Source organism: Mesocricetus auratus, unplaced genomic scaffold, assembly GCF_017639785.1.
Source record: "Mesocricetus auratus isolate SY011 unplaced genomic scaffold, BCM_Maur_2.0 Super-Scaffold_100694, whole genome shotgun sequence".
NCBI classification, from domain to species: Eukaryota; Metazoa; Chordata; class Mammalia; order Rodentia; family Cricetidae; genus Mesocricetus; species Mesocricetus auratus.
In genome coordinates, this window is record NW_024429268.1 from 567,870 (window position 1) to 593,328 (window position 25,459).

The 25,459-nt window shown below is 43.3% G+C and overlaps 1 protein-coding gene across 1 annotated transcript in view; it reads right to left on the bottom strand.

Moving 5' to 3' along the window:
- Window positions 1-25,459, bottom strand: part of Cntnap2 (contactin associated protein 2) — a 2,029,549-nt gene that overhangs the window by 153,255 nt on the left and 1,850,835 nt on the right. The window contains exon 20 of the mRNA XM_040740424.1: window positions 10,211-10,344. Coding sequence (XP_040596358.1) covers window positions 10,211-10,344 — 134 coding nt within the window. The remainder of the gene's footprint in view (window positions 1-10,210; window positions 10,345-25,459) is intronic.

The window sequence follows — 25,459 nt, forward strand, 5'->3', positions numbered from 1 at the left end:
GGGCAAAGGCCATAAAGTGACATCAATGAGATCCTGGAAGCTCCCTGACTACCTCGTACCCTAGGTCCAGCTTAAATTTAAGGGTGTGTGGGCTTCACCCCTCTTTTTTTATTAACCTGGACAACCCTCACTACAAGGGATCCAGGACAACCTTAATGGAGACAAGGACTCACCTGAATGACCAAACAAAATGGAAATACCTTAAAATGAAGATTAAACTGCATCTGTCCTTGATTTCAAGTGGTTTTGTTTTCCAAGCCAGACCCTATTCTCAAAAGCAAGCATTGCTCAACTGATGATTGACCATCAAATTCATATAGATGTAAGATGGAGAGCCTTGACCAAAGAAGCTGTGTAAAACTTAACTTCAATGGGTGGATTTGGACCTCCCATTTGTTCAACCCAGGGTGTACTCATTCATGGATCTGGGAACATTACAGGGTCTTCATGATGTTTGAGACACACATGACCATCAAACATTCTGGGCAGACTTTGGCAAGAAGAGTATATGAGTTGCACTTTGTGGTTTGCCTCTACTGCACATGTCCTGTTTGGATTTCAAGATACTCAGAAAATTTTCTTCCAGTTGAGAGTTAAGTCAACACTAACCAGGCCTTGAAAGAAATCTGGCCCTATTTTAACAACGAGGGCAGGTCTGATGAGACAGAGGACACAAAGGCCATGAAGTGACATCAACAGGGTCCTGCCAGCTCCCTGACTACTGAGTACCTTGGATCCATGTTAAATTCAGTGGTGTGTGGGCCACATCCCCTCTTCTTATGACCCAGTACTATGCTCACAGCAAGGGAGCCAGAGTCATACATCATGGCCTTACTTGGGACAAGCAATCTCTTTAGTGACCATTCATGTCTTAATATCAAGAATGGTTAGATGGCACATGACATTATTGTGATTTCACCTGATTGTACCCCACCCCTCCAGACTAGACTCTAGTCAACCAAAACTCTTAGATGCATAAACAAGCCTTCTTAGGCCGATGACTCACAGCCAATCAAAGTCACTGTGAGCTGGGGACCAAGAAGCCTGGACCAAATTTAATTTTATGGGCTGTGGGCCTCATTCCTCTCCATCAAACACAGGAGGATATGCTCAACTCAGAGGACCCAAGACCACAAAACATGGCCTTCATGATATTTGCGGCATACCAGAGAAACAATCTGGGCAGGCACTGGCATGATGGGTGTATAGACCGCACCCAGGAGTCATTGTGTGCCCAGCTGTCATCTGGTCATCAAGAGATCCAAGACAAGATGATCTCATTTGTATTAGCAACACCAAGACCTCAGAGGAAACTGGAACCACCACAAGGACCAACATTAGTGGTCCGATATGTGACATCATCCTCACACACTTCAAGACTGTGGTCCAAACCCTCACATCCTGACATCACAGGTTCCCTAGCTTGACCCTCAACTTGATCTGATTAGAAACATCAAATGACTTAAAAATGTGATGACTCTGGAGTTACAGACACAACTTTGATGCAGATGTATAGTAGAAAACCCTGAAATCCCAACTCTCATGGCAATTGTCTAGACATAGTTGCTTATGTTTCTCTTAAAGTGTCACCAGAGCCTACCTAGAAGAAGCCAGAATTATATCCTGATTTCTATAGATCTCTGCCTTTATCTTACATACACAATACAGTTCTGAAGCCCTGTAGTCTTATATTGTTCTTTTTTTTAACAGGCAGGGTTTCTCTGTGACTTTGGAGGCTGTCCTGGGACTAGCTCTTGTAGACCAGGTTGGTCTTGAACTCACAGAGATCTTCCTGCCTCTGCCTCCCGAGTGCTGGAATTAAAGGCTCGCGCCACCAACGCTTGGCTATTTATTCTTTATCATGTACTTTATGCCCTAGCATTGTGTATACGGTCTTCAATGAATATAAGGTTCATCTGCTAGCATGTGTATATGGTCTTCAATGAATATAAGGTTCATCTGCTAGCATGTGTATACGGTCTTCAATACATATAAGGTTCATTTGCTAGCATGGTTTATCCTGAAATGCTTATTTTGGTCCTTTACTTGTATTTCTGATTTATGGCTCCCAATCTTTGATTGAACTTCTTAAAAGAGGCTATGATGATTACTCATGAGCATCAAGTGTGAGTAGCTAGCACATTTCTTTCTCACTCACTATCTGCATGTTCAGTATGCTCAGACAGCATACTGAATATCAGCACAACTCTGATATTTGTAGGTTGTGACTTAACCTTTAGTTAAGCTAAGAAAGGGGCCAAGTAACTAGGAGTCTGCACTTAGTCACAAAATCATGGGGATAAAATTTATAAATTGGAAGGACATCTACCTACCCCTTTCAGTGCCCAAATCAGATTAGCACCCATTGTTAGAGTTGCTGATGAAGGGCTGGGAGGCAGAGGAGGAGCAGAAGGTTCAGTATGGGTACAGGGCACCAGGCATCTGAAAAGTGTTTTCTAGGAGACTCTGCATGAGGATGAACGGGCCACCCGTGATATCCCACGCATGGAGTCTAAACACAGTCAGGTACAGATTCATATTAAAGGAACAGTAAAAATGTGTTGTGCTCTCTCATTCAGTTAGAGGAACTAGAGGCTGACATGTTGCAATTCTGGACTTGTTCCTGAAGTTCCTGGGATGTTTAGGTGCCAGATGTGTTAGCATGTTCATTGTCCAGCTACATAGATCTCTGCCTCCCATTCCCCTGGTCTTTGTCAATGTACAACCCTTCCAGGGCCCTGGTGCCTTTTCAGGGTTTCTGTGAAAGACATCCTGTGGCTTGCATGGTCTTGGGAGACAGTGGCCTTTCCTTACAGTTGGACATCTATGGTCACTGGGCTCTTCCTTCCCATCTAGGTCTGAATCACTCTGCTCCCCATACACACACCCTTTTCCTTCTAAGATATTAGATCCCATCAGACAGTGTGAAAAGAAAGGCCAATGGTCACGTGTTTAACTGGCTTTCTCTAGACTTTCAGGTGATATTCTCAGGAGGTCTGAGCTGTAGCTACCTGGCTGCCCCCACTCCTGAACAGCAGCTTGCAGACTCTGAACGCAATGTACTTGGTTAAGTAAGCATCATAGGGAAGGATGTTGCAGTTCACAAAAACCAGTGAGTTAGAAACAGAACAGACTTTCCAGGGAAGGGGTCGCCTTCCCTAATGGTAACCAGATCATCTTAAGCAAGATTTTTTATCACATTCCTTGTTCATTTGCCCATCGTTGAATTAATTCGGCGATTCAAAAATGACCAGAAGTCTACCAGTGAGCCTTGGTGTGTGCACATGGTGGTTCTACCACAATTATTTAGATTTTTTTTAGCATGAACTCAAAGTTAACACAAAAATATACCTGGAGGAACCCTGAAAAACCAAAGGATCCTGGATGAAACCTAAATGAGAGAACCCCAGGATAAACCAAGATAGGAAAGTAGTCCTGTCAGAGCATGAAGCCATAGCAGCCAAGGGCACACACTAAACCTCAGGAGTCAGGGATTAAATCCTGTCCCTGCCTAATACCAGAATGAACCAATTCCCCAAAGGAGCACCCAAAGGTCTCCAAACCAAACCATCAAGTACAAGGATCCTGGCATTAGAAACCTCTTTTTGAGTTGCTGGTCATGAGGATTCCAAAACAATATAGAGTAATGCTGCTACCCCTGGTCACTTCCCACAGATAGAAGTCAAGGCTCTCTTGATGAAAACACAAAGCACTTGGGACACGTGACTCTTAGAATCTGGGCCGAATATGACACTAAAACCTCCTATATGAGGATCAGCTTTTATAATCTTGGCGGGTGTTATAGAAGTTGCCAGGGGAGGGAAACAATCAATTTTCATTCCTATTAACCACAAAATGACCAACATGGTAGGGTGTCCCAAAGTATTTGATAGTGACACTCATATTTGGCAATAACTGGTCTATGTAATTGGACTTAAATTAAGGTTTGCTCAACAGGAGGGAAACATTGCCTGTTCTGGAATCTTAGCTAATTATCCATGGCTACTGCAATCATGGATCTTATGGCAGAAGCTACTACTGACACTTTACCAAACTGTTATAATTCATGACTACATTCTCCATATTAATCCTAATAGCCACAGGGCTGGTGTCTCTCAGAAATGACATAGAAGTTGTAACCATGAAGCCACAACAATATGGTTCCCTAAATGAGACCTAAACAAGGACATTCCATTGGACATGCTATTGTGGATGGGGGAAACCTCACGGGGCCTCATCCCAGACAAAGAGCTACAGGCAACTAGGCACTGCTGAGAGATGGAGAATTGGTCTTTCCCAAAGAGGAGCTCCTACGAGATTCTCTAATACCTAGTAGTCATGTCTGAAAACATATACATGAAAGTGTTACTGAGCAGACTCAGCACATTGTAGGCATACACGTATGCATTTTTTCAACAGATAATTATAAAGGAAAAGAGGTCACAACTTTGAGAGTGAGAGAATGGTTAAGAGTTAGAGCAAAGAGTGTGAAAGTGGTGGGATTTTATTATAATTTTAAAAATGCAAAATAAAAATTTAGAAACTATTTAATGGAAGTCTTTGGCTGGGACAAATACCCAATATTCTAGTGTTTATGCAGTGGGATGTAAATGGAGTTCTTAGTTGGTCTAAGTAATAAAAACCTGGAGTCAGATATAGAGGAAAATGTTGAGAGTTAAGAGGGAAGGAGCAAACTACTGCCACTTAGCATCTCCACAGACAAGAGAGCAAGTTCCTGTTTCTCTCTGCTTATATCCTGTTTCTGCCCAGCTAGTTCACTTCCTGTCTGTCTGTACAGACCTTCAGAACTCTATGGTTAGCTAGCGGAAAGCTCCAGTTCTCTGACCTTCAGACAGGCTTTATTTGTACAAGCAAGGTATCACCACAGTAGAACAGCTTTCTTGTGCTGTATTTTATTTCAACATTCCTGGCTCTTCTCCTAGATATCTCTTCTCACGAGGAGACATGAGCACAGGCATTAAAGCATCATGTTGGTCAAGCGGGTTGTATGGTGACAGGGAGAGCTACCTTGAGCCTTTTAAATCAGCTGACATCCCAGGGTATAATGCTCTATCCTCTCCTACAATCTCCATGCTACCCACACATTTTTCTAAACCCCATCTCTCACATTAAACCAACCCCCACTATGCTGCCTTCATCTGGAAGGAAAGCAACAGAAAAGAGAAGACTACACGTGCACTCAAGCAGAATCATTATTGGCCTTTAGTTTCGGATTTATTCAGGTACCTACATCTATCAGATTCCATTAATCCAGGAATTATTCTATAGCTATGTTTTTAAATTTCCTATTTCAATGACCCAAGAAAAGTTGATTCAGACAAGACATTCAACAATTTCCCCACATTTCAAATGCACTTACAATGCTTTTTTAATAATTAAGCTGTTTTTACTTTTTATGCAAGTCATGTGGTTAGTTCAATGCCATAAACAACACTTTTGAAATGTATGTAATTCACTGAGGGGAGAAAACAATGAAATGAGATACTCTGGCCAGATAAAAAATGTCTACAGTATTTCAGGTGATATACCCCGACTAGGACCTTGAGTGCCCAAATTGGAGACTTCTTAACATGTGGTTTTCAATATCCAACACTTCCAATGGTTTAAAAAATCATTATTTTGTTCATTTTTAATATCTTTTGATTTTTGAGATCAGGCATTGCTACATAGGCAGTCTTGGCCTTGAACTCACATCACCCACCCCCTCAGATTCCTGCCTCTATTCCTAACATCAGCAATAAGGGCCACATCCATAGATGGAAGCATATTAACACATAAGTCTTGCATTCTTGATATCTGACCTAGTTGTGGAGGTTGGTAAAATGTGGCAATGGCATTCCTTGAAACGACAAAGAAGATGAAGAACACTGTAATACACATCAGGGACCAAGGTCTTCTTCCTTAACGTTACACTGGTAAGGGGTACTTTGTTGGACACTGAAGAAGAGAAGGGTCAAACAGCAGGACTATTCAACTAAATTTCATATAAAAGTCAATGCAAATTCATGGCTTATACAGGTAGGCGGTCTGCAGACCTACATCTACCTCTCTGTTCCTACAGATCCAATGCCCCAGTCTCACACCCAGCACAGGAGAAGACCCTCCGTGGTGACTTCTCTTCATTCTCTCTCTATTCTGAGTAGATGAAATACGCAGAACCTGACCCAGCACTCTGCTCTTGGACCCCTAGCCTATTCCCTTTTATGTCAGTTCTCAATATCCAGAAACACATTTTACTTGGAACCCACAGTGATCAAAGCTATCAGGTCCAAGGAAAATTTCCTATCAGGGAACACAAAACCAACACACTCTCTGAAAATCCAGAGGGAAAACAGAAACCAAGGGGACAAAACCTCATCCAACAAAGACAAAACCAAAAATCAGCACCTAGACCTATAACCATCTGAATCCCAGATGCCTATATGTCAGCATAAAAACACAATCAAAATAGCCAGGGCAACATGTTCCACTAGAGCCCAGCTAGACTATCACAGCAGTTCCTGAATATTTCAACATAGCTAAGTACAAGAAAACAGACCTTAAACTACCTTTATGTATATGACAGAGGTCCTTAAAGGGGAAAGGCATAAATACCCTAAAGAAATCCAGGAAAACACAACCAGTGGAAGAAAATGAATAAAACTGCTTAAGACCTAAAAATAGAAAAAGAATTGACGAAGAAAGCCCAAACTGAGAAAATTCTGTAAATGAAAAAAAAATTAGGAATCTGAACAGGAACTACAGAGGCAAGCTTCACTAACAGAACACAAGAAACGGAAGAGAGAATCTCAGGTGTTGAAGGTATGGGGGAAGAAATGGATGCATTAATCAAAGGAAAATGTTAAGTCTAGTAAACCCCTGACATGAAAACTCAGGGAACCTGCCAAAACAACAGGCTGTTTTCCATAAATGGACGGTAAGTCCCATTGCCCAAGACAACACCTGGACAACACTCACATTGAACACGGGGAGGTGGAGCTGGTGCGTAGACAGAGCTTTCACCCCGTGTCCTGGTGTCTGTGACATGGAAAGGCACTCGGCAAAACTACCACAAGAGAAAATTAAACACAAGCCCAACCACACAGCATCTGATCTACCATCTGTCCTGCCTGCATAATATGCTAGGGAAATGGTGACACAAGCCTTGTGTGAGCGACCAGTCGATGTCCAATTTGACTTAAAGCCCTCTCCATGAGACGGGACAGTGCTTGGGTGACCTAGATCCAGAGTATAGATAGCCCAGAGACCTAGGGTAAAATCAAATACTGCCGATCTAAAGAAAAACGAAAACAATAAAATGACTTCTAGTGATACCCTGCTGTACTCATAGATTGTCTCCTTACTCAGCCTTCTTCAGAGATGCTCCTCCTGCAGCAGATGGGAACAAACAGAGAGACCCACAACAAGGCCTCGGAAGACAAAGCTCTAAATGGGGTGTCTCCATCAAATCTCTCCCCTCAGAGCTCGGGGGACCACACAGAGGAGGAGGCGGAAGGAGTAGGGGAGACAAAGTGGTCTGAGGCCACTATGAGGACGAGGCCCTCTACAACAACTGAGCAAAGCTCTTAGGAACTCACAGAGGCTGAAGCAGCAAGCTCACAGGAACTCACACACAGGGCCCACACAGACCTGCACCAGGTCCCCTGCATACACACTTCTACGGGACTTCTGGATGTGTCAATGACTGGGTCTCGGATTCTTGTGCCTTCTCTTGGGGGCTCTCTTGTTTTTCTACGGGCTTGGCTCCTCCAACTTTGATTTTCGTTTTTACCTTGCTGTATTTTACTTTGTTATGTTTTGTTGTCATCTCTTCCCAGGAGCCTGTCCTTTTCTAATGAGAGACAGAAATGGGGTAAAACTGGATGCAAGAGGAGGTGGGGAGCAGCTGTGAGCAGAGGAAGGGAGGGGAAGCTGTATTCGGATAAAAAGGGACACATAAAAAGGGAAATTTTAATTAAACGCCAATGGACGCACTGCTCATAAAATAACACAAAGCCGTCTATCTCGGCGTTCAAAATGATTATTTTTAGTTATTATTATTATTGTAGTGTGTGCATGCGTGTGTGTATGCGCGCGTGCGTGCGCACATCGTTGTGAGTGTGTGGAGGTCACAGGACAGCCCTCAGGATTTCGTCCTTTCCTTTTGCTGTGAAACTGTGGGTTGAACTCAAGTGCTCAAGCTTGGTGACCAAGTGCCTGACCCTTTGAGCCAGCCTCACCAGCCCTCTCCCGCCTTTTCTGGTTTCTGGACAAAGCATGGACCCTGGTTAAAGACGGGCTTGATCTGCTCAACGATTTGTAGCACACAAAGATGTACCAGGTGCTGCGCAAGCCCAAGGATTCTGCCAGCCACTGTGAGGCAGCCTTACATACGCCGCGTTTGATAGGTGGCCTAACGGGCTGGAACAGCAGGCTGTCATTTTCCTAGGGAGGACCTCTTTTTTTTTTTTTATAAATGCCCTCTGGCATTTACTGCTAAGGCCACATGCATCCTCCTCATCAAATCACGCATCTGACACCCATCAGCACTCAGAGGAGACGGGGCCTCTGCCTTTTCTTTGCAGCCCTGACTTTCCTGGCAGCTGGCTGAATCCAGGGAGGTGGGAAGAGGCTGCCCAGGCTCCACCGCTTGCCACTCTTGCTTTGAGGCAAAGCAGCCTCCTCCTGCTCTTTGTCCTGACAGGTATCTGTCTGGAGCTCCATCTAGACAGTGCGGTGACAGCTCCTCTCCTTGATCTTCTGCCTTGCTTCCCAGGGAGACCTCCTTATGTCATGTTTTATTCATGGTGTCTCCCTGGCTGCTTTCTTCATCATAAAAGTCAGTGTTAGGGGAGGGGCAGTAAATGAATCTGAAATAAAACTTGAGGGAGTGATAATAAAAACCGTACGTTTGTCTTCTGAAAAAACTACGCCCTTAGATTTTTAGGGAAAAAGTGAATCTTGAGGATTTTTTTAAGGATGCCTTCACAGAGGAAGACAAAAAAACCCAATATTGTTGTTTATATTGTACTTGAGTCATGAGAAAGGTAGGTCAAGGAGACCAAAATATCCTTTGCAGGGGAGCAAACTCCGGATCCTTAGACTGCAGCCAGGGAAAATGGTGGGGTGGATGGAAAGTGGCCTGAGATGCTCAAAGGGTAGCTGAGAAAGGAGGTAAAGGCCACGAAGACTAGAGAGGCAAAGCCTACTCTACTTCTCCATCTTAACTGCCAATGGCTTCCTGAAGGAATGAGGGTTAGCTGTCCTTATCTGTGGATCTGTAACCTTAGGTCAAGAATATTGGAAAACAGGGTTGTCTGTATTGAGCCATGTACATGACATTTTCTTGCTTTTCATTCCTTCATGTATAGCATAGCAACTGTTTACGCGGATCTTACATTTTGCATAAGGTTGGCCAGGGGCACAGAGACGATTGTAAGTGTGTAGGGAGGGGGGTGTTGAGATGCTGTGTGAATTCTATACATTTCCATAGTGGACTTGACCATCTTCAGATTTGGGGTATCCGTGAGGAGTTCTGGAACAGATTCCTCATGAATAACAAGTTATAGCTTTATACTTCATAAGCTAATCTTTTAGAGTAGAAAGTATACTATTAATTGCCTATTCCACCTTTCCACCTGCCGCAGTTCCCCCAAAGAATCGTGGTGTAGGTCTGCAGCTGTTTGGGGAGATGAAGGCAGGAAAAATCGCAAACTCAGGGCAAGCCAGGGAACTTGATTATTATTATTTTTTTAATGTGTGTGTGTGTGTGTGTGTGTGTGTGTGTGAGAGAGAGAGAGAGAGAGAGAGAAATGTATGGATGCTCACATATGCCACGAAAGGGCATCAGATCTCCAGAAGCTAGAGTTAGAGGCAATTCTGAAGCCAATATGGGTGCTGGGAACTAACCTTATATCCTCTGTGAGAGCAGCCAGTGCTCTTAAGTCACAGAGCCAACTCTTCAGCCCTTAGCCCAGGCAACTTAATAGATTTTGTCACAAATTAAAAAGTAAAAAGATGGCTCATGATATATTTCAGAGGCAGAGAGCTTGACATAGCCTGTGTAAGGCCCTAGGTTTGATTCACAGCTTTATAAAGAAAACCAGAACACCTCCCCCGCAAAGAAATGGCAAAGCATTATGAGGTAGAGAGACTACATTACATTACATTAACATCGTGCTGTAACTTGTATGCGCACATATATCAGTACCTTGAGAATTATGGTCTTCTCGTGCCGGGTAATGTTGACACTGTGGGGCTGCCCGTTGGCCATGTTCCTGTGATCTACGTCGATATTGTATGGCTCTCTGGTTCCTCCCAGGTTGTACCGGATCTGCAAGTTTCCTATGGGAGAGAAAAAGGAGAGAGGCCCAATGCTTTTTCGCTGGAGGTTTATTTCTGTGTCACCTCACTCGCTGCTGCAGCTCCGGCTTCACATAAGCTCTGCCCCTCCCTGTGCCCACGGCTACCATTCCAGTCTTGAGTTTGGGTACCCAGAGGCTTAGAATAACAGTACCAGAATCACACATGTTCATGTTTGCCAGGGACAAAAAAACCACTGACCATTATCCTCTAGTAGAAGCAGCAGATGGTATAAATATTCCAAGTGAAGATGGTGCTGGAAAATGAAGAATAAGGACAAATACCATATAGCATGATGGGGATGCCTGCAAGCCCACAAAATACTACATGAAATAAAAAAAATCTGGAGTGCAGGGACTGTCTTGCTTCATCAGTCAACTGCGACATTTGGCATATAAAAGAATCATGAGTCTTATTAAATATAAACATAATTTGCAAAAGGCAAGTGCAAGGGATTTTGAGTGGCCTCGCTGAGACCAAAGAGACAAAGGAATGAATTACATTCAAGGTTCAGGATTAATCAAATGCAATTTAGGGACCAGATGGATGTCCCAGGCGGCCTGAGCCCAGTGATAGCTCACTTTGTGTTTTTCATCCCTCCCTCTGTCTCTGCAAAATGAGTATAATTTTGTTATTTATAAGCTTACTTTTGAATAGACATCAATGCATTTTTCCTCACCTTAAACCTAAATTGGTTTTGTACACTTAATAATACTTGACATTTCAAAGGTTAAAGATGGATCCAGCGATTCTCCAGCAAGAATTTGATTAACACATCGCCAGTGGATTCCTTGTCATCTCTCGTTTTTCTTTCCAAAGAACCGATGTTCTAGTTTTAAATTATAAGGTAAAAAATTGCAGTAATCAAAACTATAATAAAGCAAACAAACAAAAGAAGGAAATAAGGGGCTAGTGAGATGATCTAGCTGGTAAGGGTATTTACTGTTCTCACAGAGGTCTTGAGTTTGGTTCCCGGCACCCAATCTGGGTGACTCACTCACTACCTGTCTCCCAAACAGCAGGGAATCTGATGCCCTCGTCTGTGCTTGGTAGGAATTATACTCACACATGCCTATGCTTGTCCCTACATATACATATAACTAAAAATAAATCTTAAAAGATGACCTGAAACTTCACTACCTATAGAGAGCTAACGGCTCTAACCATCCTGGCAGTCTCTGTTTCAGGCCTTCCTCACGCACACATGTAACGCGTAAATAAGTGTGATGATTAAAGTGCCATCCTTCCACATTTAGGCATTCTGGAACACGCCCCTTAAAATGTAAAGCTGTTTCCCTGGAGTTGAAATGTAGCATAATCAAGAATAAATTGCATTCTATTTTTGTTTTCTGAATAAAATTCAATAAGCTACTATTTTTGAGGGGTTTCTTTTGGCTTGTATTTTTGCTCTTTGTGTTTTTATTTTTTTCTAGACAGGATTTCTCTGTGTAGCTCTGGCCGTCCTGGAACTTGTTCTGTAGACAAGGCTGACCTCAAATTCAGAGATGTGCCTGCCTCTGTCTCCCAAGTGCTGGGATTAAAGATGTGAGCCCAGTTTTACTTCCGAGTTTTAAATTCAGTTTTACAATCCTCACATTTGCCCTTAAATTTCCTTGCTACGGCATTTCCACCAAGAACTTACGATATTTGCCTTCCAAATGCGTCTGTGTCCCCAGATACTTTTCCATCTCAGGCGCCACATGGATTCCATTAGAGGAGACGGTCCACTCTCTATGGTCCAGTGCCCGTTTACCATAGCCACACATTTTTTCACCTCCCAGCTGCGCTGAGGCTGCTTGTTCTGGGCCCCGAAGACCTCTGGAAGGGCATTTAGCACAGGTGCGTGCCTTTTGTGCCTTTCTCCTGGGCGCAGGGACTACAGCAGGCTTCCAGCATCTACTGCTTAGGTTTCCCCGCTCATTTCCGGCTTCTTCACTGGCCCGCCCTTCCCCATCCTTCGTTCGGTGTCCACACCTACCTCCGTGGTCGTTGTATCCAGCCGTAGGCGTAGGCTTTGTTTAAAGTGCAGGCACATCAGACTCCAAATCTGTAATTCAGCCAGACTTCTACCCTGATCTGACTCTTTGCAATCTTCAACTCAGTATTTCTGCTTGGATGTCTCTTTGGGCACCTTGGACACGGCGTCGAGTCTCTGTCTCGTCATCGGCTTACGCACTTTGGTGAATGGCCACTTCACCCTTCCAGTTATCTTTGCCAGAACTCTAGCTGTCCCCTTTCGAATACCCGTGCACTAGTAAGGAGCCCTTGGCTTGATCCTTGAAGTCGGACGCTGAATCTTACCCCATTTGACTTGTTCCATTTCTACCTGCAGGGCACTCCTTGCCTAGAGGCTGCAGCAGCCTCTACGCTGAACTCCCTTTCTGCTCTTACCTCAGCCCTCTCCTACACCAGTCTGGCCTTTGCCCCCACAACGGCCAGGGTGAATCCCAGCTCACAACACAGCCATGACTTCTTCCTACCGCCCTCAAAGTGAAAATTCCAGCCCGGCCAGTGGCTCCCTGTGCCTCCCATGAACGGATACCTCTTCAGTTGCTCACCCCTCACCTGTACACACGTCAGCCTTCTAGCTGCTTCTCCCAAAGCCCAGCAAGGTCCTGTCTCCGCACTTACACTCGGGACTCTTTTCTACTATGCTCCATCCCAGATCACTGTGTGGCCGGCCCCTCCCTCCCTCCCTCATCCAACTCTTAGCTCTCAGGCGGTAAGCCTGGTGATGATTCCCATGACTTCTCCATAAAAGGGGGGGAGGGGACTTTCTGACTCCTTCCCCTTGGCCAGCTCTCCCATTTCTGCCTTGTACCCCACCCCCCACGACAGCTCTCACCGCGCAACACATTCTAGATTTCCATCTCACTCTTTCGTCTGTCTTTGCTTGTTTTAGCGAGAGTTCCTTGAGAGCAAGCGTTTTCATTTCTGCTTCTTGGGACTTCATGACCATTGTTCGGAACACGGCCTGTGCCGCGGGTACTTGCTGAGTATGTTTGGGAATGGTCTCCTTGCATCTGTGCTTTTCTTCTGGTATTTAAATTCTTTGCAAAACCGGAGAGATCTTTTCAAAACGTGTAACTGATTATTTTAAATGGTTCGTGTAAATTCCTTCAACGCCTTTCAGCTGCTCAAAGAATGAAGGTGTGTGTTCCTAAGGTCGCTGTGGAGGCGTGTCCCCTGTGAGCTGAGTTGATGCGCTGTTATATTTGCAAATCATGATGCTTGGGCTCCTCCTTTTCTCTAGAAAATTCCGTTTCCTTCCTACCTTAGAGCCTTGGAGGAAGCTGCTCCTTCCCAAGCTGTTCACCCTCCTCCCCGCTAGTGTTTCCCTGACTTCCCCTTCATCCTACTAGCAAAAGAAATAATCTGTTGTATTTAAGGATGTAATGAACCAGGAGCTTGGTAGCACCAGAAAAATCAAGTTGTCTTGGGTGGTGTGTGTGTGTGTGTGTGTGTGTGTGTGTGTGCGTGTGTGCGTGTACGTGCACTTGCGCACGCATACATTTGCACATGCGTGTCTAAGCTTGTGAAGGACAGAAGTTGACACTTGAGTGTCTTTCACAATGGTTTTCCATCTTAATTTTTGAAGCAGAGTCTCTCACTGAATTTGGAGCTCACTTTACTTGGCTGCCTGGATGGCTAGCAAGGGCCAGGATCCTCTCTCTGGCCCCTGCCTTCCTGGCACTGGGTTTATAGCTACGTGGTGTCATGCCCAGCGTGCACTTTGGGTGATACAGCGTCCAGTTTGGACATTAGATATCTCAGAAATGCGGCTGTCTGTGTTCACCATTCATTTATTCATTTCCTTGGAACAAACATATCCAGTATCTATGCGAAGCACAGCTTCCTTCAATCCCCAAAGCGAGCTGTCTGTCAGATGACAGGTGCAAGGTTGAATTCCAAACACTGACAACTGTCTCAGATCTCCACCATGGGTCAGGTGCTATGTGCAGATCTGGGGACACAGAGACAAGTGAAGGAAAGGTGTCTTCTTTTGTGGGCTGGAGGTCAGAGGAGCTGGTAATAATGCAAAACCCTAACAAGTCGTCTCTCCTACTGTTCATCAATGGCTCTTCTATTTTTGCCACCTATATTAAGTTATTTTCATCTTTTTAAAAATGGATTCCTTGGGCTTTGTAAACATGATTTAAAATTCCAGTAAGTGTTTCACATAATACTAGCAGACGTTATTTGCTCTGAGAGAAAGGGATGAACTGAAACTTTAAATGTATAGGTAGTGACTATAAACGATTACGGCAACATTCGAGCAATAACATTTAAATCATTCATTTATTCCTTTCAAATAATAGCAGAAGAGGACCACTAAGTGATGGTAGGGAGAATGCTAATATTTATCCATTAAAGTAAAATATTATTCAAATAGGGAGACACGTCCCTTCTTTTATCTCATATTCGTCTCCCAAGGGAATTGAAGCCGTTATAAGGAATTGTTCTTTTATTGGCTGTAGCAAACTACATGCTTAATAGATTTACTATCTCCTGAACATCACCACTACCACCAGCAAGCAGCAGGGCACCTACTGTAGGCAGAAAATGTAGTTCTGGGGGCTTTGCATCTCCCTGGAAAGACAAGGCATATTTATAACAGGGCCAGATAACAATACATTAAGTGCCAAACAAATGACACTGAAAATAAGTGTAACTGGAGTCTGAAGCCAGAAGACACAGAAGGAGGTGAGGGTTGGTCAGGGCTCGTAGCAGGAGTCACACTACAGAGGAAGCGAGGGGGATACCATCAGGGAGTGCTATGAGCATGACAGCTGAGCACAGACGCTCCCAGACTCTTCGTAAACACGGGTTTCTTGAAACTGTAGAGCAAGAGACATGAAGGCATAGACTGAATCGGCAGACTCCGAGGGCTAGAGAATCTGCTCACAATCCTTATGTGGTGGTTTGAAGGAGAATGGCCCCCTGGATTCGTCTGTTTGAATGTTTGGTCCCTAGCTGGTGGAATTGTTTGGGAAAGATTAGAAGGCTTGAGCCTTGTTGGAGGAAGTGTGTTTGTTACTGAGGGGTGGTGGTGCTTTGAGCTCCCATTCCCAATGTGCTCTCTCTCTCTCTCTCTCTCTCTCTCTCTCTCTCTCTCTCTCTCTCTCTCTCTCTCTCTCTGCTTCCTGCTTGTGGATTGGGATATCAGCTCCAATCTACTGTTCCATCACTCTGCCTGTTGCCATGATGACGAGGATGATGGTGATGATGATGATAGATTCCTTTCCCTTGGGAAATGAAAGACACAAATAATCCCTTCTTTCTAAACCCTTGCCTTAGTTGAGGTGTTTTGTCACAGCAATAGAAAAGTAACTAAGACACCTGATCTTGCATGTATATGCTACAGAGCTCTTAGACTCAACAGGTCAGTCCTCTGTACACTAAGTCATTGGAGGGGACGGCATTTTACAGATCAAGAAACACAAATAAAAGCTAACCATTGATTATCTAAGGCAGCAGCAAAAAGGAGAATCAGAATTTGAATCCAGATAGGTCCCCAGAAGACTGATTGATTTCAACTGGAAGGTTGTGGGATTTGTCTCCCATGTATTTAGTGTGTGTGGGTCACCAAATGATGCTTACTGGGGCTACAATACAATGTCTCTACTGAGCATTTGTCTTTATAAGAGAAGGCTGCCCTGCCTAGGTATGAAGAGCATAAGCTGCTGAAGTAGAGAAAAGGAAGGAATCTGAATCTGACAAGGTAGCAGGGGCTTGGCTCCTATCATTCCTCAGCAGATACATGAGCGGTGGGACAGCTGGAGTATCTGTGTTGCTGAAAACACAACCTGTCACCCACTGTCAGGGACCTCCAGCCATCAGTCAGCTAGGCTGTATCACGTACTCATAGAGAGGACGTGACACTAAGACCACCCTGCCACCCCTTCTGACATAGAGCGAATTCCAAGTAACAAGCCTGTGGTTTACCAGTCAGTTAAAGATTAGCTTAACTGGAAAAACTACAAGGTCGTCAGGAGACAGGCCTGAGCAGTAGTACATTGTAATGGATAGGATCGGACCCTGCTGTCAGGTTACCAAGCAACATAGGAATTCCTACCCCTGACCTCAACGCAGCAGACCACCTCTCTCACTGACCACTTGCCCCTGCAGCAGCAAATACACCTTCCCCCTTCCCCTCCTCACTTCTCCTATATAAATCCCTTTGTGATGAAATAAAGTTGTCGCCTTGATCAGAATCCTGTCTTGGTGTCCATTCCTGTATCCCCTGTCCTCCATCTTTCTCCTAGGTGTCCACCAGACCCACGTTGAATGTCCTGCAGGTCGGGACATATTTGGCGCCCAACGTGGACTGAAGTCGGATAGCCAGGAGGAAGACGCCGCTCTCGGAGTGAAGGGCCCTTCCAGATCCTCCCCCAGGGGATGGCACAGTCTTCATTTCGGTGACCCGCCAAAAAGAGCAAGACAGGCGAGGTGGTGAGCAACGGTGCAGATCTTACGGCCAATGTAAGTGATGGGACAGGCATTCTCTCAAAAGTCTCTCTTTCCAGGCTCAAAGAAGCCCTCAGGATACAAGGAATTAGGGTGAAAAAGAAGGATCTTATACAATTCTTACAAGGAATATGGGTTAAAAATAAAGATTTAAAGAGGTTATAACTTATATGGGAGATATTTGTCCCTGGAGGGGGTGATAAATATAGACAAAAAAAAAAAAGGTGGTGACTGCCTTCAAGATTATTAAGGAAATGTATAAGAAGGAAATTGTTGGTCAGATGATTGTATATTTACTTGTGTGTGTTTTGATAGCCAGGAGAGCTAAAATGAACCAAAAATGCAGAGGATTTTGGAGTTTAAAAGGCTCCTTCCCCTCTCACAGAAGCCACTGCTGCAGCTGTATCACAGGTGCTGTGCCAGGGCTTGGGGAAGCAAAGGTGCTACCAGCATACTTGAGGAACAGCAGGAAATATCTGCTCCTGAACCAGTTAGCAGAATGATAAGAGACATTGGTGCCTACTGAGGAGCAGCTAGATCAGAAAACAAACAAACAAACAAAAACCATACAGGACAGAGAGATTAGGAACTAAAAATACAGAGAGACAGAAAACTAGTGGTAGAATTCAGCAAAAACTAAGAGGCTTGAAAGATTTAGCAAAATCGCTCTCACAGGAGATAAGAACTTTTCAAGTTTCCTGGGATCAGAGAAGTGTTCCTTTGTCTAAGGCAGCCTGGGGCCAGCACCCCTCAAGTCATGGCCGGCAGCCACAACAAGTCAGTTGCTTCCAGTGCAGGTTAGGGTTAGAGACAAGGCAAACAATACAAATAAACAAAAGAGCCCAAAACTTCCTGTTTGTTATAAGGTGCTCAAAGGACAAATACAAAAACATAGATCAGCAGTTAACTCTTGAGATAGCAGTATAAACAGATTGGCCCAGCAATAGAGAGAACTTGGAACAAGCTTCCAGCTGCCAGGACACAGGTTAAGTAAAGGCTTCAGAAAGAGCAGACATGGACCTAAGGAGTTGTTTCAAAAATTTTTGTCTCTAGGATAATGCAGGCTTCATCCAAAATAAGGGGAGATGCAGGTGTTAAATCTTTGATTGAGAGAACAATGTTAATACAATATTGCCAGGCCATGCTAAGACCTTATAGAAAGGAAAGTGACACAAATGAGTCTATTAAAGATTTGTTCAGATAGAGGGCCTTATAGAGAAAGAAAGACAACATAGATAAATTCAGATTTGTTCAGATTTTGGATGCTCATAAAACAAAAATTGGCTATAGCTGCTGGGTTACAAGAGACTTCAATTAAGGATGTTTCATTTCAACTAACTAATCATAACCTAGGCAATAGGAGAGATGAGAGATATGTGTGCATGTTCTGTGTGTAAGGTGTGGCCACACCAGTATGTTTGGAATGTGAGTGTAAATGCGTGAATGTTGACACAAGCAACCCTTCAAATTGCCTTGGATATGATTAAAAGGATACTTAAATCACTTCAGACATAGCCAAAAAGCTACTTAAATTGCTTTAGATATAGCCAAAAGGAGCATCCAGTCAGTTAATACCTTAACAGGAAAGATGAAAGATCTAAGCCTTCAGAGCCAGTCAATAGAAAATAGCAGAAGCCTAGGAGTTTAACAAAGGAGAGGGTACAGACATCCTTCTAAATTTTTATGGTTAAAAAAGAAAACCTAGAAAATAGAAGTTAATACATGATTTGAAAAAGTTTTTTTCAGGAATCTAGTCTTGGTCAGGCCCCACCCCCAAAGGTGTCTGTGTAGATGCAAATTAGCCCCTGTCAGCTAAGATGCAAATGAGGCCTTGTCAGCTAGTGAGAGCTCTACCTGTTAGACTGGAAAAGACTGCTCACAGACTAAGTAATTTTCAAAAGTTATTTGGGACGTATGTTATATTCTAACAGAAATTAAACCTCAATTTGGACAATTAAAAAAGGATAGTTTACAATCTTTTGAGCGATTTTCAGAAATTGTTGGGAAATATTCAATGGTTATGTCCTTTGTTAAAGTGTTTTACTGGTGACTTAAAACCCTTAAATGAGATTCTAAAAGAAAACAGTGATCCCAAGTAACAAGGCTTAGTGTTAGAAAGTATAGTCTGGCATCAGCAGATGTTATATTAACAATACAAAACCATGGGAAGCTTATGCTGTTTCCCCAGCCAAAGTGTTAAATCCTTATTTAAGCAGTAGCCTATATGGTGCTGAAATAGCATATGGATTCTGAGAGATATTTTGACAGAAAACAAAGTATAATACTGTTGTGCCAGGTTTATGGATTCCCAGAGACTAACTCAAGGAGTTGACACTTCTGATGCAAAGGAAAAAGGTTTCTTTATTCCAGGCTTGTCAGATTGGATTTCTTTCCATGACAGAGGAGATGAGATGTCCACCAACAAAAAAAAAGGGGACCACAAGTTTCAGTTTCCATGGTTATTTAGGGTCATACAAGATCTGGAGTAAAACAGTAACTATATGTTTTGGGCTAGATGTATCTGAGTAAGATAAGATAAGACTTAACAGAGTTATTGAGGTTACCAGGGTCTGTCAGTTAGTCCCTGGGCCAGAAAATCTGCAAAGGAATGTTAACAGGAGTGGTGGACAGCTGCTTCCCCTTCTCTGAGAGCAGGGGCTCAGGCACCCCTGATTTAAGGAGTTAAATCTTCCTTTACCATTAAGAAGTTGCCTCTCTCTGTATAGATTTAGGGCTCAAGTTTTTAAACTTTTTATTTTTTGATCCCTCAATACATGTTATGCATACCAAGCAACAAGTTGATTGTTTCAGAACAGTGATTTGTGGACAACTGCTTTGCTCAATTTTTCAGGGAGAATTGATAATCAGTTTACAGCTCATAGGCTGTTACAGTTTGAGCTAATACATCCTTTATGTTCTCCAAAATAGTAAAACATAGTCCTATAAAAATGTTGTGCTAGTTTTTACTAATGGCTATCCTAATGGAAGAACAAATTATGGTATAGATGGTAAGAAATATGTGGAGCAAACACCTCTGTCTTCAGTTCAGATACTCGAGTTATGAGCTGTTACAATGGTTTTTCAACTTCTAGTAAATAATTCCCTTAATTGTATAGTGACAATCATGTTTTTAAAGCTCCTCAAATAATAAAGATAGTTCAGTACATTAAAACTAACAATGATCAGGTTAAACAATTATTTAAACAAATTCAAAATATAATTGCCATGTTTTGTGGGTAATATAAGGTTTGAATGAACTCTTCCCAAAAATTGTCAAACAATGAGATGTGCCAACAATATTTATCTGTAACTAATTTAAGAGTGAACCCTAGAGGCCTACTTCCTAATCATTTATGGGAATAAATTTATACATTTATGTTACAGAATTTGACAAGTTATAATATGTACACATGGTATTCGGTTTTTTGATGGCCACCACACAAACTGAAAAAGTCACCAACCATATGATAAGTCACTGTTTTGCTTACATGGGAGTTCTAAAGTTGATAAAAAAATACACAATAAGTCTGGATATTCTAATAAGACATTCAGCTATTTTGTACTCAATAGAAAATTAATCAACAGGTATTCCTTACAATCCTCAAGGAATTGTAGAGCATGCTCATAGCTCCTTAAAAATACAACTTCTAAAAAAACTAAAAAGGGGGAGTAATAGCAATGTCACTAATCCCCTCCTGGAAAGTTTTTACATGTGAAAATGAAATGGCTTATTCCATGTTGTCTACAAATTGGACAGGGTTATGTGTATTAGCCACACTTCTCCCAGATGTGGAGTTTATTCCAGGAAGTGAGACCATAGATTATCTTATTCCTAGACATAAGAGAACCACCTAATTCATCCCCCTGTTAGTGGGACTTGGAGTATCGGGCCTTAGCCACTGGCTCCGCAGGCATGGGAGTAGCAATTCAGACACAATCCACAATGAACTTTAGTCACATGCTGCCTACAGAAATGGTTATAAAACCACCTTTGTCTCCACATGATGTATTAAACCATGCACCCTTCATTTTAAACTTTTAAAATGTAGATGCCAGTAAAACGATCTGCTACAGACAGATTCTGGTATGATGGAACTCAAGTGACTTTGCTCTGGTCAGATAAAACATCAATACACTAGACAGTGGAAAATTTGGGGTGGAGGGAATGTTTGTGTTTTCTTACAGGAAAAGAAAAAAGCTTTGTGACTGCCAAAAACTTGGTGGGATGCATGGAGTGAAGAAAAAACCGGACCTGAAACCATGGAAAGCTGTCCAAACCAGCCCCAGGGAAACATGCTGAACCAGTGTTCCTGACTGCACAGCCCCCTCCCCTGCCCAGTTTCCAAATTTCCTCAACTCATCCTCACCTCTGCAACCTCACTCTCTTCTAGGATACTAACTCCTCCTCTTATCTGATCCCTGAGAACGGTGGTTGGGCCTGTCAAGGATGGCCTTACTACCTGCTAAATTCTGCCCCTATATTTTACATTTTAGTTAAATTAGTTCCCCACCTTAACTATTATTCTAAGCAAGATGTGCTTTTGGGGCTGGGAGCCACAGGAGCAGGCACTAGGATTTCATTCCTTGTGCTCTCAAACAAGGAGGAATCTGTTTCTATGTTAACAAAACAGGGAGAGTCAAAGATAGTATGAAGAAAAACAGAGAAGGTATAGATAAAAGAAAGAAAGAGGGAGCAACAGAAGAGTTGGTGTAATAATTGGTTTTCTACTTCTCCCTGACTACCTTATTGGCCAATATTTTGGGCCCCCTTTTCGGCTTTATATTGCTTATTTCTTTTGGTCCATGGGCCCTTAGGCGTCTGACACACTTTATTAAGCACCAAATAGATAATCATGTCACAAGGCCTATCCAGATCCACTATCAGAGGCTGGCCATGAAGGAGAGTGGCCCTTATCTGAAGGCTGATGAGAGTAATGGCAAGGAGGAAGGTGAACTTCGCCTAATGTTCCCAGTCTCCACATAGCAGAAGGAGACAAACTCCCCCGGGGCATATAATCTGCTCATGACCCCCTCCTTTGCAGCCCCAGCCAGGGGCCTTGGAAGGCCCCTTTACCCACAAAATAAATAACCACCACTATTGATGGCTGACCATGGACGGGCTCCCTTCTGATGCTTCCCTCCCCCCAAGACAGGAGCTTTGAAGGCTGGCAAAGTAATCCGATGACAGGTAAGGAGTTAAGCGTCTCAGATCGATCCTAAGACAGGCTCCATCATCACTGTGGTTTCTGTTTAACCAGAAACGGGGAGATGTCAGGGACCTCCAGCCATCAGTTAGCTAGGCTGTATCACATACTCATAGAGAAGACGTGACACTAAGACCACCCTGCCACCCCTTCTGACATAAAGCAAATTCCAAGTAACAAGCCTGGGGTTTACCAGTCAGTTAAAGATTAGCTTAATTGGAGAAACTACAAGGTCCTCAGAAGATAGGCCTGAGCAGTAGTAAATTGTAATGGATAGGATCGGACCCTGCTGTCAGGTTACCAAGCAACATAGAAGGTCCCACTCCTAACCTCTTGCCCTGTAGATTAGGTTGCCAGGCAACGCAGCAGACCACCTCTCCCATTGACCTCTTGCCCCTGCAGCTGCAAGTATACCTTCCCCCTTCCCCTCCTCACTTCTCCTATATAAATCCCTTTGTGATGAAATAAAGTTGTTGCCTTGATCAGAATCCTGTCTTGTCATCCATTCCTATATCCCCTGCCCTCCATCTTTCTCCTAGGTGTCCACCAGACCCACGTGGAATGTCCTGCGGGTCGGGACAATCCACTCCGTGGTGTTCCAGTGTGTTTACTTTCCATAGCGTCACAATGTGGAAAATACCAGGAAGCCTGAGTTAGAAGAGGTTTACTTTAGAGAGTTGTAGTGGGAGCTACATGGGTAGGCTCTATGGGACTCAATTGCTTGGATGGTCCACAAGAGCAGGGAAGGCAGACACAATCAGTTGGGAATGGGAACACAGCCTCTGAGGGGTGGTGCTGGAGGCTGTTAGGACAAAGAGGTTTCAGGGAGGCTGACTCTTGGAAATAGTGAAAGAGCTTTTGGTATCTGAAGTCTGATGAAGCCAGGATATGTAGTTACAACTTTTAAATGGTTTGTTTAGTACCTCTCCCCCATACATTGACATCCATAAATGTGGTTTGAAGGAAAATGGTCCACAAAGGAAGTGGCGCTATTAGGAAGTATGGCTTTTCTGGAATAGGCATGGCCTTGTTAGAGGATGGTGTCACTATGGGGCTGGGTTTTGAGGTGTCCTATGCTCAAGCCACATCTTGGGAGAGTTCACTTCCTGCTGCTTGCGGATCAAGATGTAGGACTCGCCAGGCTTTAGTGGTGCACGCCTTTAATCCCAGCACTTGGGAAGTAGAGGCAGGTGGATCTCTGTGAGTTCAGGACAGCCTCCAAAACAATACAGAGAAACCTTGTCTTGAAAAACAAACAAACAAACAAACAAAAAAGATGTAGGCCTCTCAGCTCTTTCTCAACACCGTGTCTGCCATGTTCCACCATAATGACAGTGGACAAAAAACAAAACAAAACAAAAACAAAACAAAACAAAAAAACCCCACAAAACCTCTTAAACTGTAAGCCCCACCCCAATTAAATGTTTTCCTTTCTAAGAGTTGCTGTGGTCATGTGTTTCTTGCCTGCAATAAAAACCCAACTAAGACAATGGAGCTCACTGTTCCTTTGTTTCTTTTCTGAATGCTTTCTTTGAACTTTTCTTTTTTTTCCACTATAAATTTCAGTTAACAAAAAGAGGTGGTATTTGGAGTGTGGAAAGATTACATCCCCCCCCCCCAACATTTTAAGGATGGCTCTTCCAAAACCCACAAAGAAATCATCTGGTTTTATTTTCCAAATACATTCAGCCTGTTTTTTTTGGGGGGGGGTGTCTGCAGTGGAGAGCTCCCAGCCTGGATTCAGACACCTGCATCCAGAGACCGCCTCTCACTTACCCTTCACCATCTGATCACGCAAGACTCTTAATACTTCCACACCCCAGCCTTTCCATCCATCCAGAGGAAAGGCTGAGACTCATGCCTACTCCGTGGGGTTGTGAAGCTCATCAGAATCAATGCCCCTAAAGCACTTAGGAGAGTGCTGTGCACAGGTGAGTACCATTAATGGGCAACCATCACCGTAGTAGGATCGATCAACCGAAGCTCTTTTATGTGATAAGTGCCCCCACAGGAGCACCGTGCGTGTAACGCAGACATAGGCAGTGTGCATGTGAATTACCACGTGTGTAGCTTGGAAGCAAACTTTAGCATGGAAGTGACAGAGGAGCAGACAGCACAGTGCCCTGTGGCACATGCTCATCAGATTCTTGACACTTTGAAGGTGGACAGCCTCCTCTTGGGAGACACGAGAAGCCACAGGCTGTCTGCCCACCAGGAAGCTGGTGCACAAGGGAGAACATCAATGGATTAAAACACCCACCGAGCCTGATCCGGGTCAGTAATTGACTGAACCCCTGAAGTATGGGAGATGAGTGTTCGTCTCTCTTGAGCTCTTGCTTTCTGGTTTTACTTACTTGTTTATTTTTTTATTAGAAAAGTGACATGTACTCAAAAGTGAGCATCTGGCATGCACAGAATGGTGTCACTTGGGAGAAACAAATCATGCACCTCTAACCACAGTCTGCACCCACATTGTTGCTCTTCTGGTCTATTCGCGTTTTATAGAGCTAAGTTGATATATATTTAAGGTTGTATCTTGCCTCCTCTTAGTGTAGCTTTATATGCTTTATATTGCCTCTGTGTCTTTAATTATTTTTCACAAACACTATTCTAATGGACACATAATGGTCCATAAACCAATGGCTCTTTCTTGTACGACTTCATTAAAGTAGATCTTCTATGTTCTTTCCAGTTTTTATTTTCACAAGCAATACTACAATGAATATATTCTTGCTATAGATTCTGATTCTGGGCTTTTTTCATTAATAAATTCTAAAAGGGGGGAAACTCTGGGGCTCTGGGACCCATAATTTTCTTTCATCTTTAAAAAAAAAAACTTACAGCACATTGCCCAGAGAGTATATATGAAAATTAAATTCACCATTTTCCCTAAATATGTAGCTCCATTGCGGTAATATTTTGGCTCTCCTGGAAAAAAATCTTGCTCTCTAAGATGTTCCAACACTTGAATGTCTATTAAAGAGCAAGACGAAGATGGCCAATAGGAGGGGAAAAAAACCTCTATATTTTCAACTTACACACTTCATATGAAGTGAGTTAAAGAGATACCTTCCTTCATACACCAGTATTCATAAAATCAATCTTCTCCAAACATTGATATATGCAGACACAGGTTTTAGAGAGAGAGGAAATAGGTTCCTCCATGTGCAGCATGTTTATTTGTCTAATTCTGGCCTAGTAAGACTCTTTACAGAGAGCTGTTGAATGTCAAAGCATTTGCATATCCTCACTTGGATCCTTTGGCTTAGCATACAGAGGATAATCAAGATGGCCCTGGTGGGCTTTTCAACAGTCAATCATAGGACAGGAGGGGCCCACTTTCCTATTCCTCTCTGCTGAACTATCTCCTACCAACGGATTCTGGATGAGGGGCAGACATAGTCTTCGGTTTTGCACCCACCAAT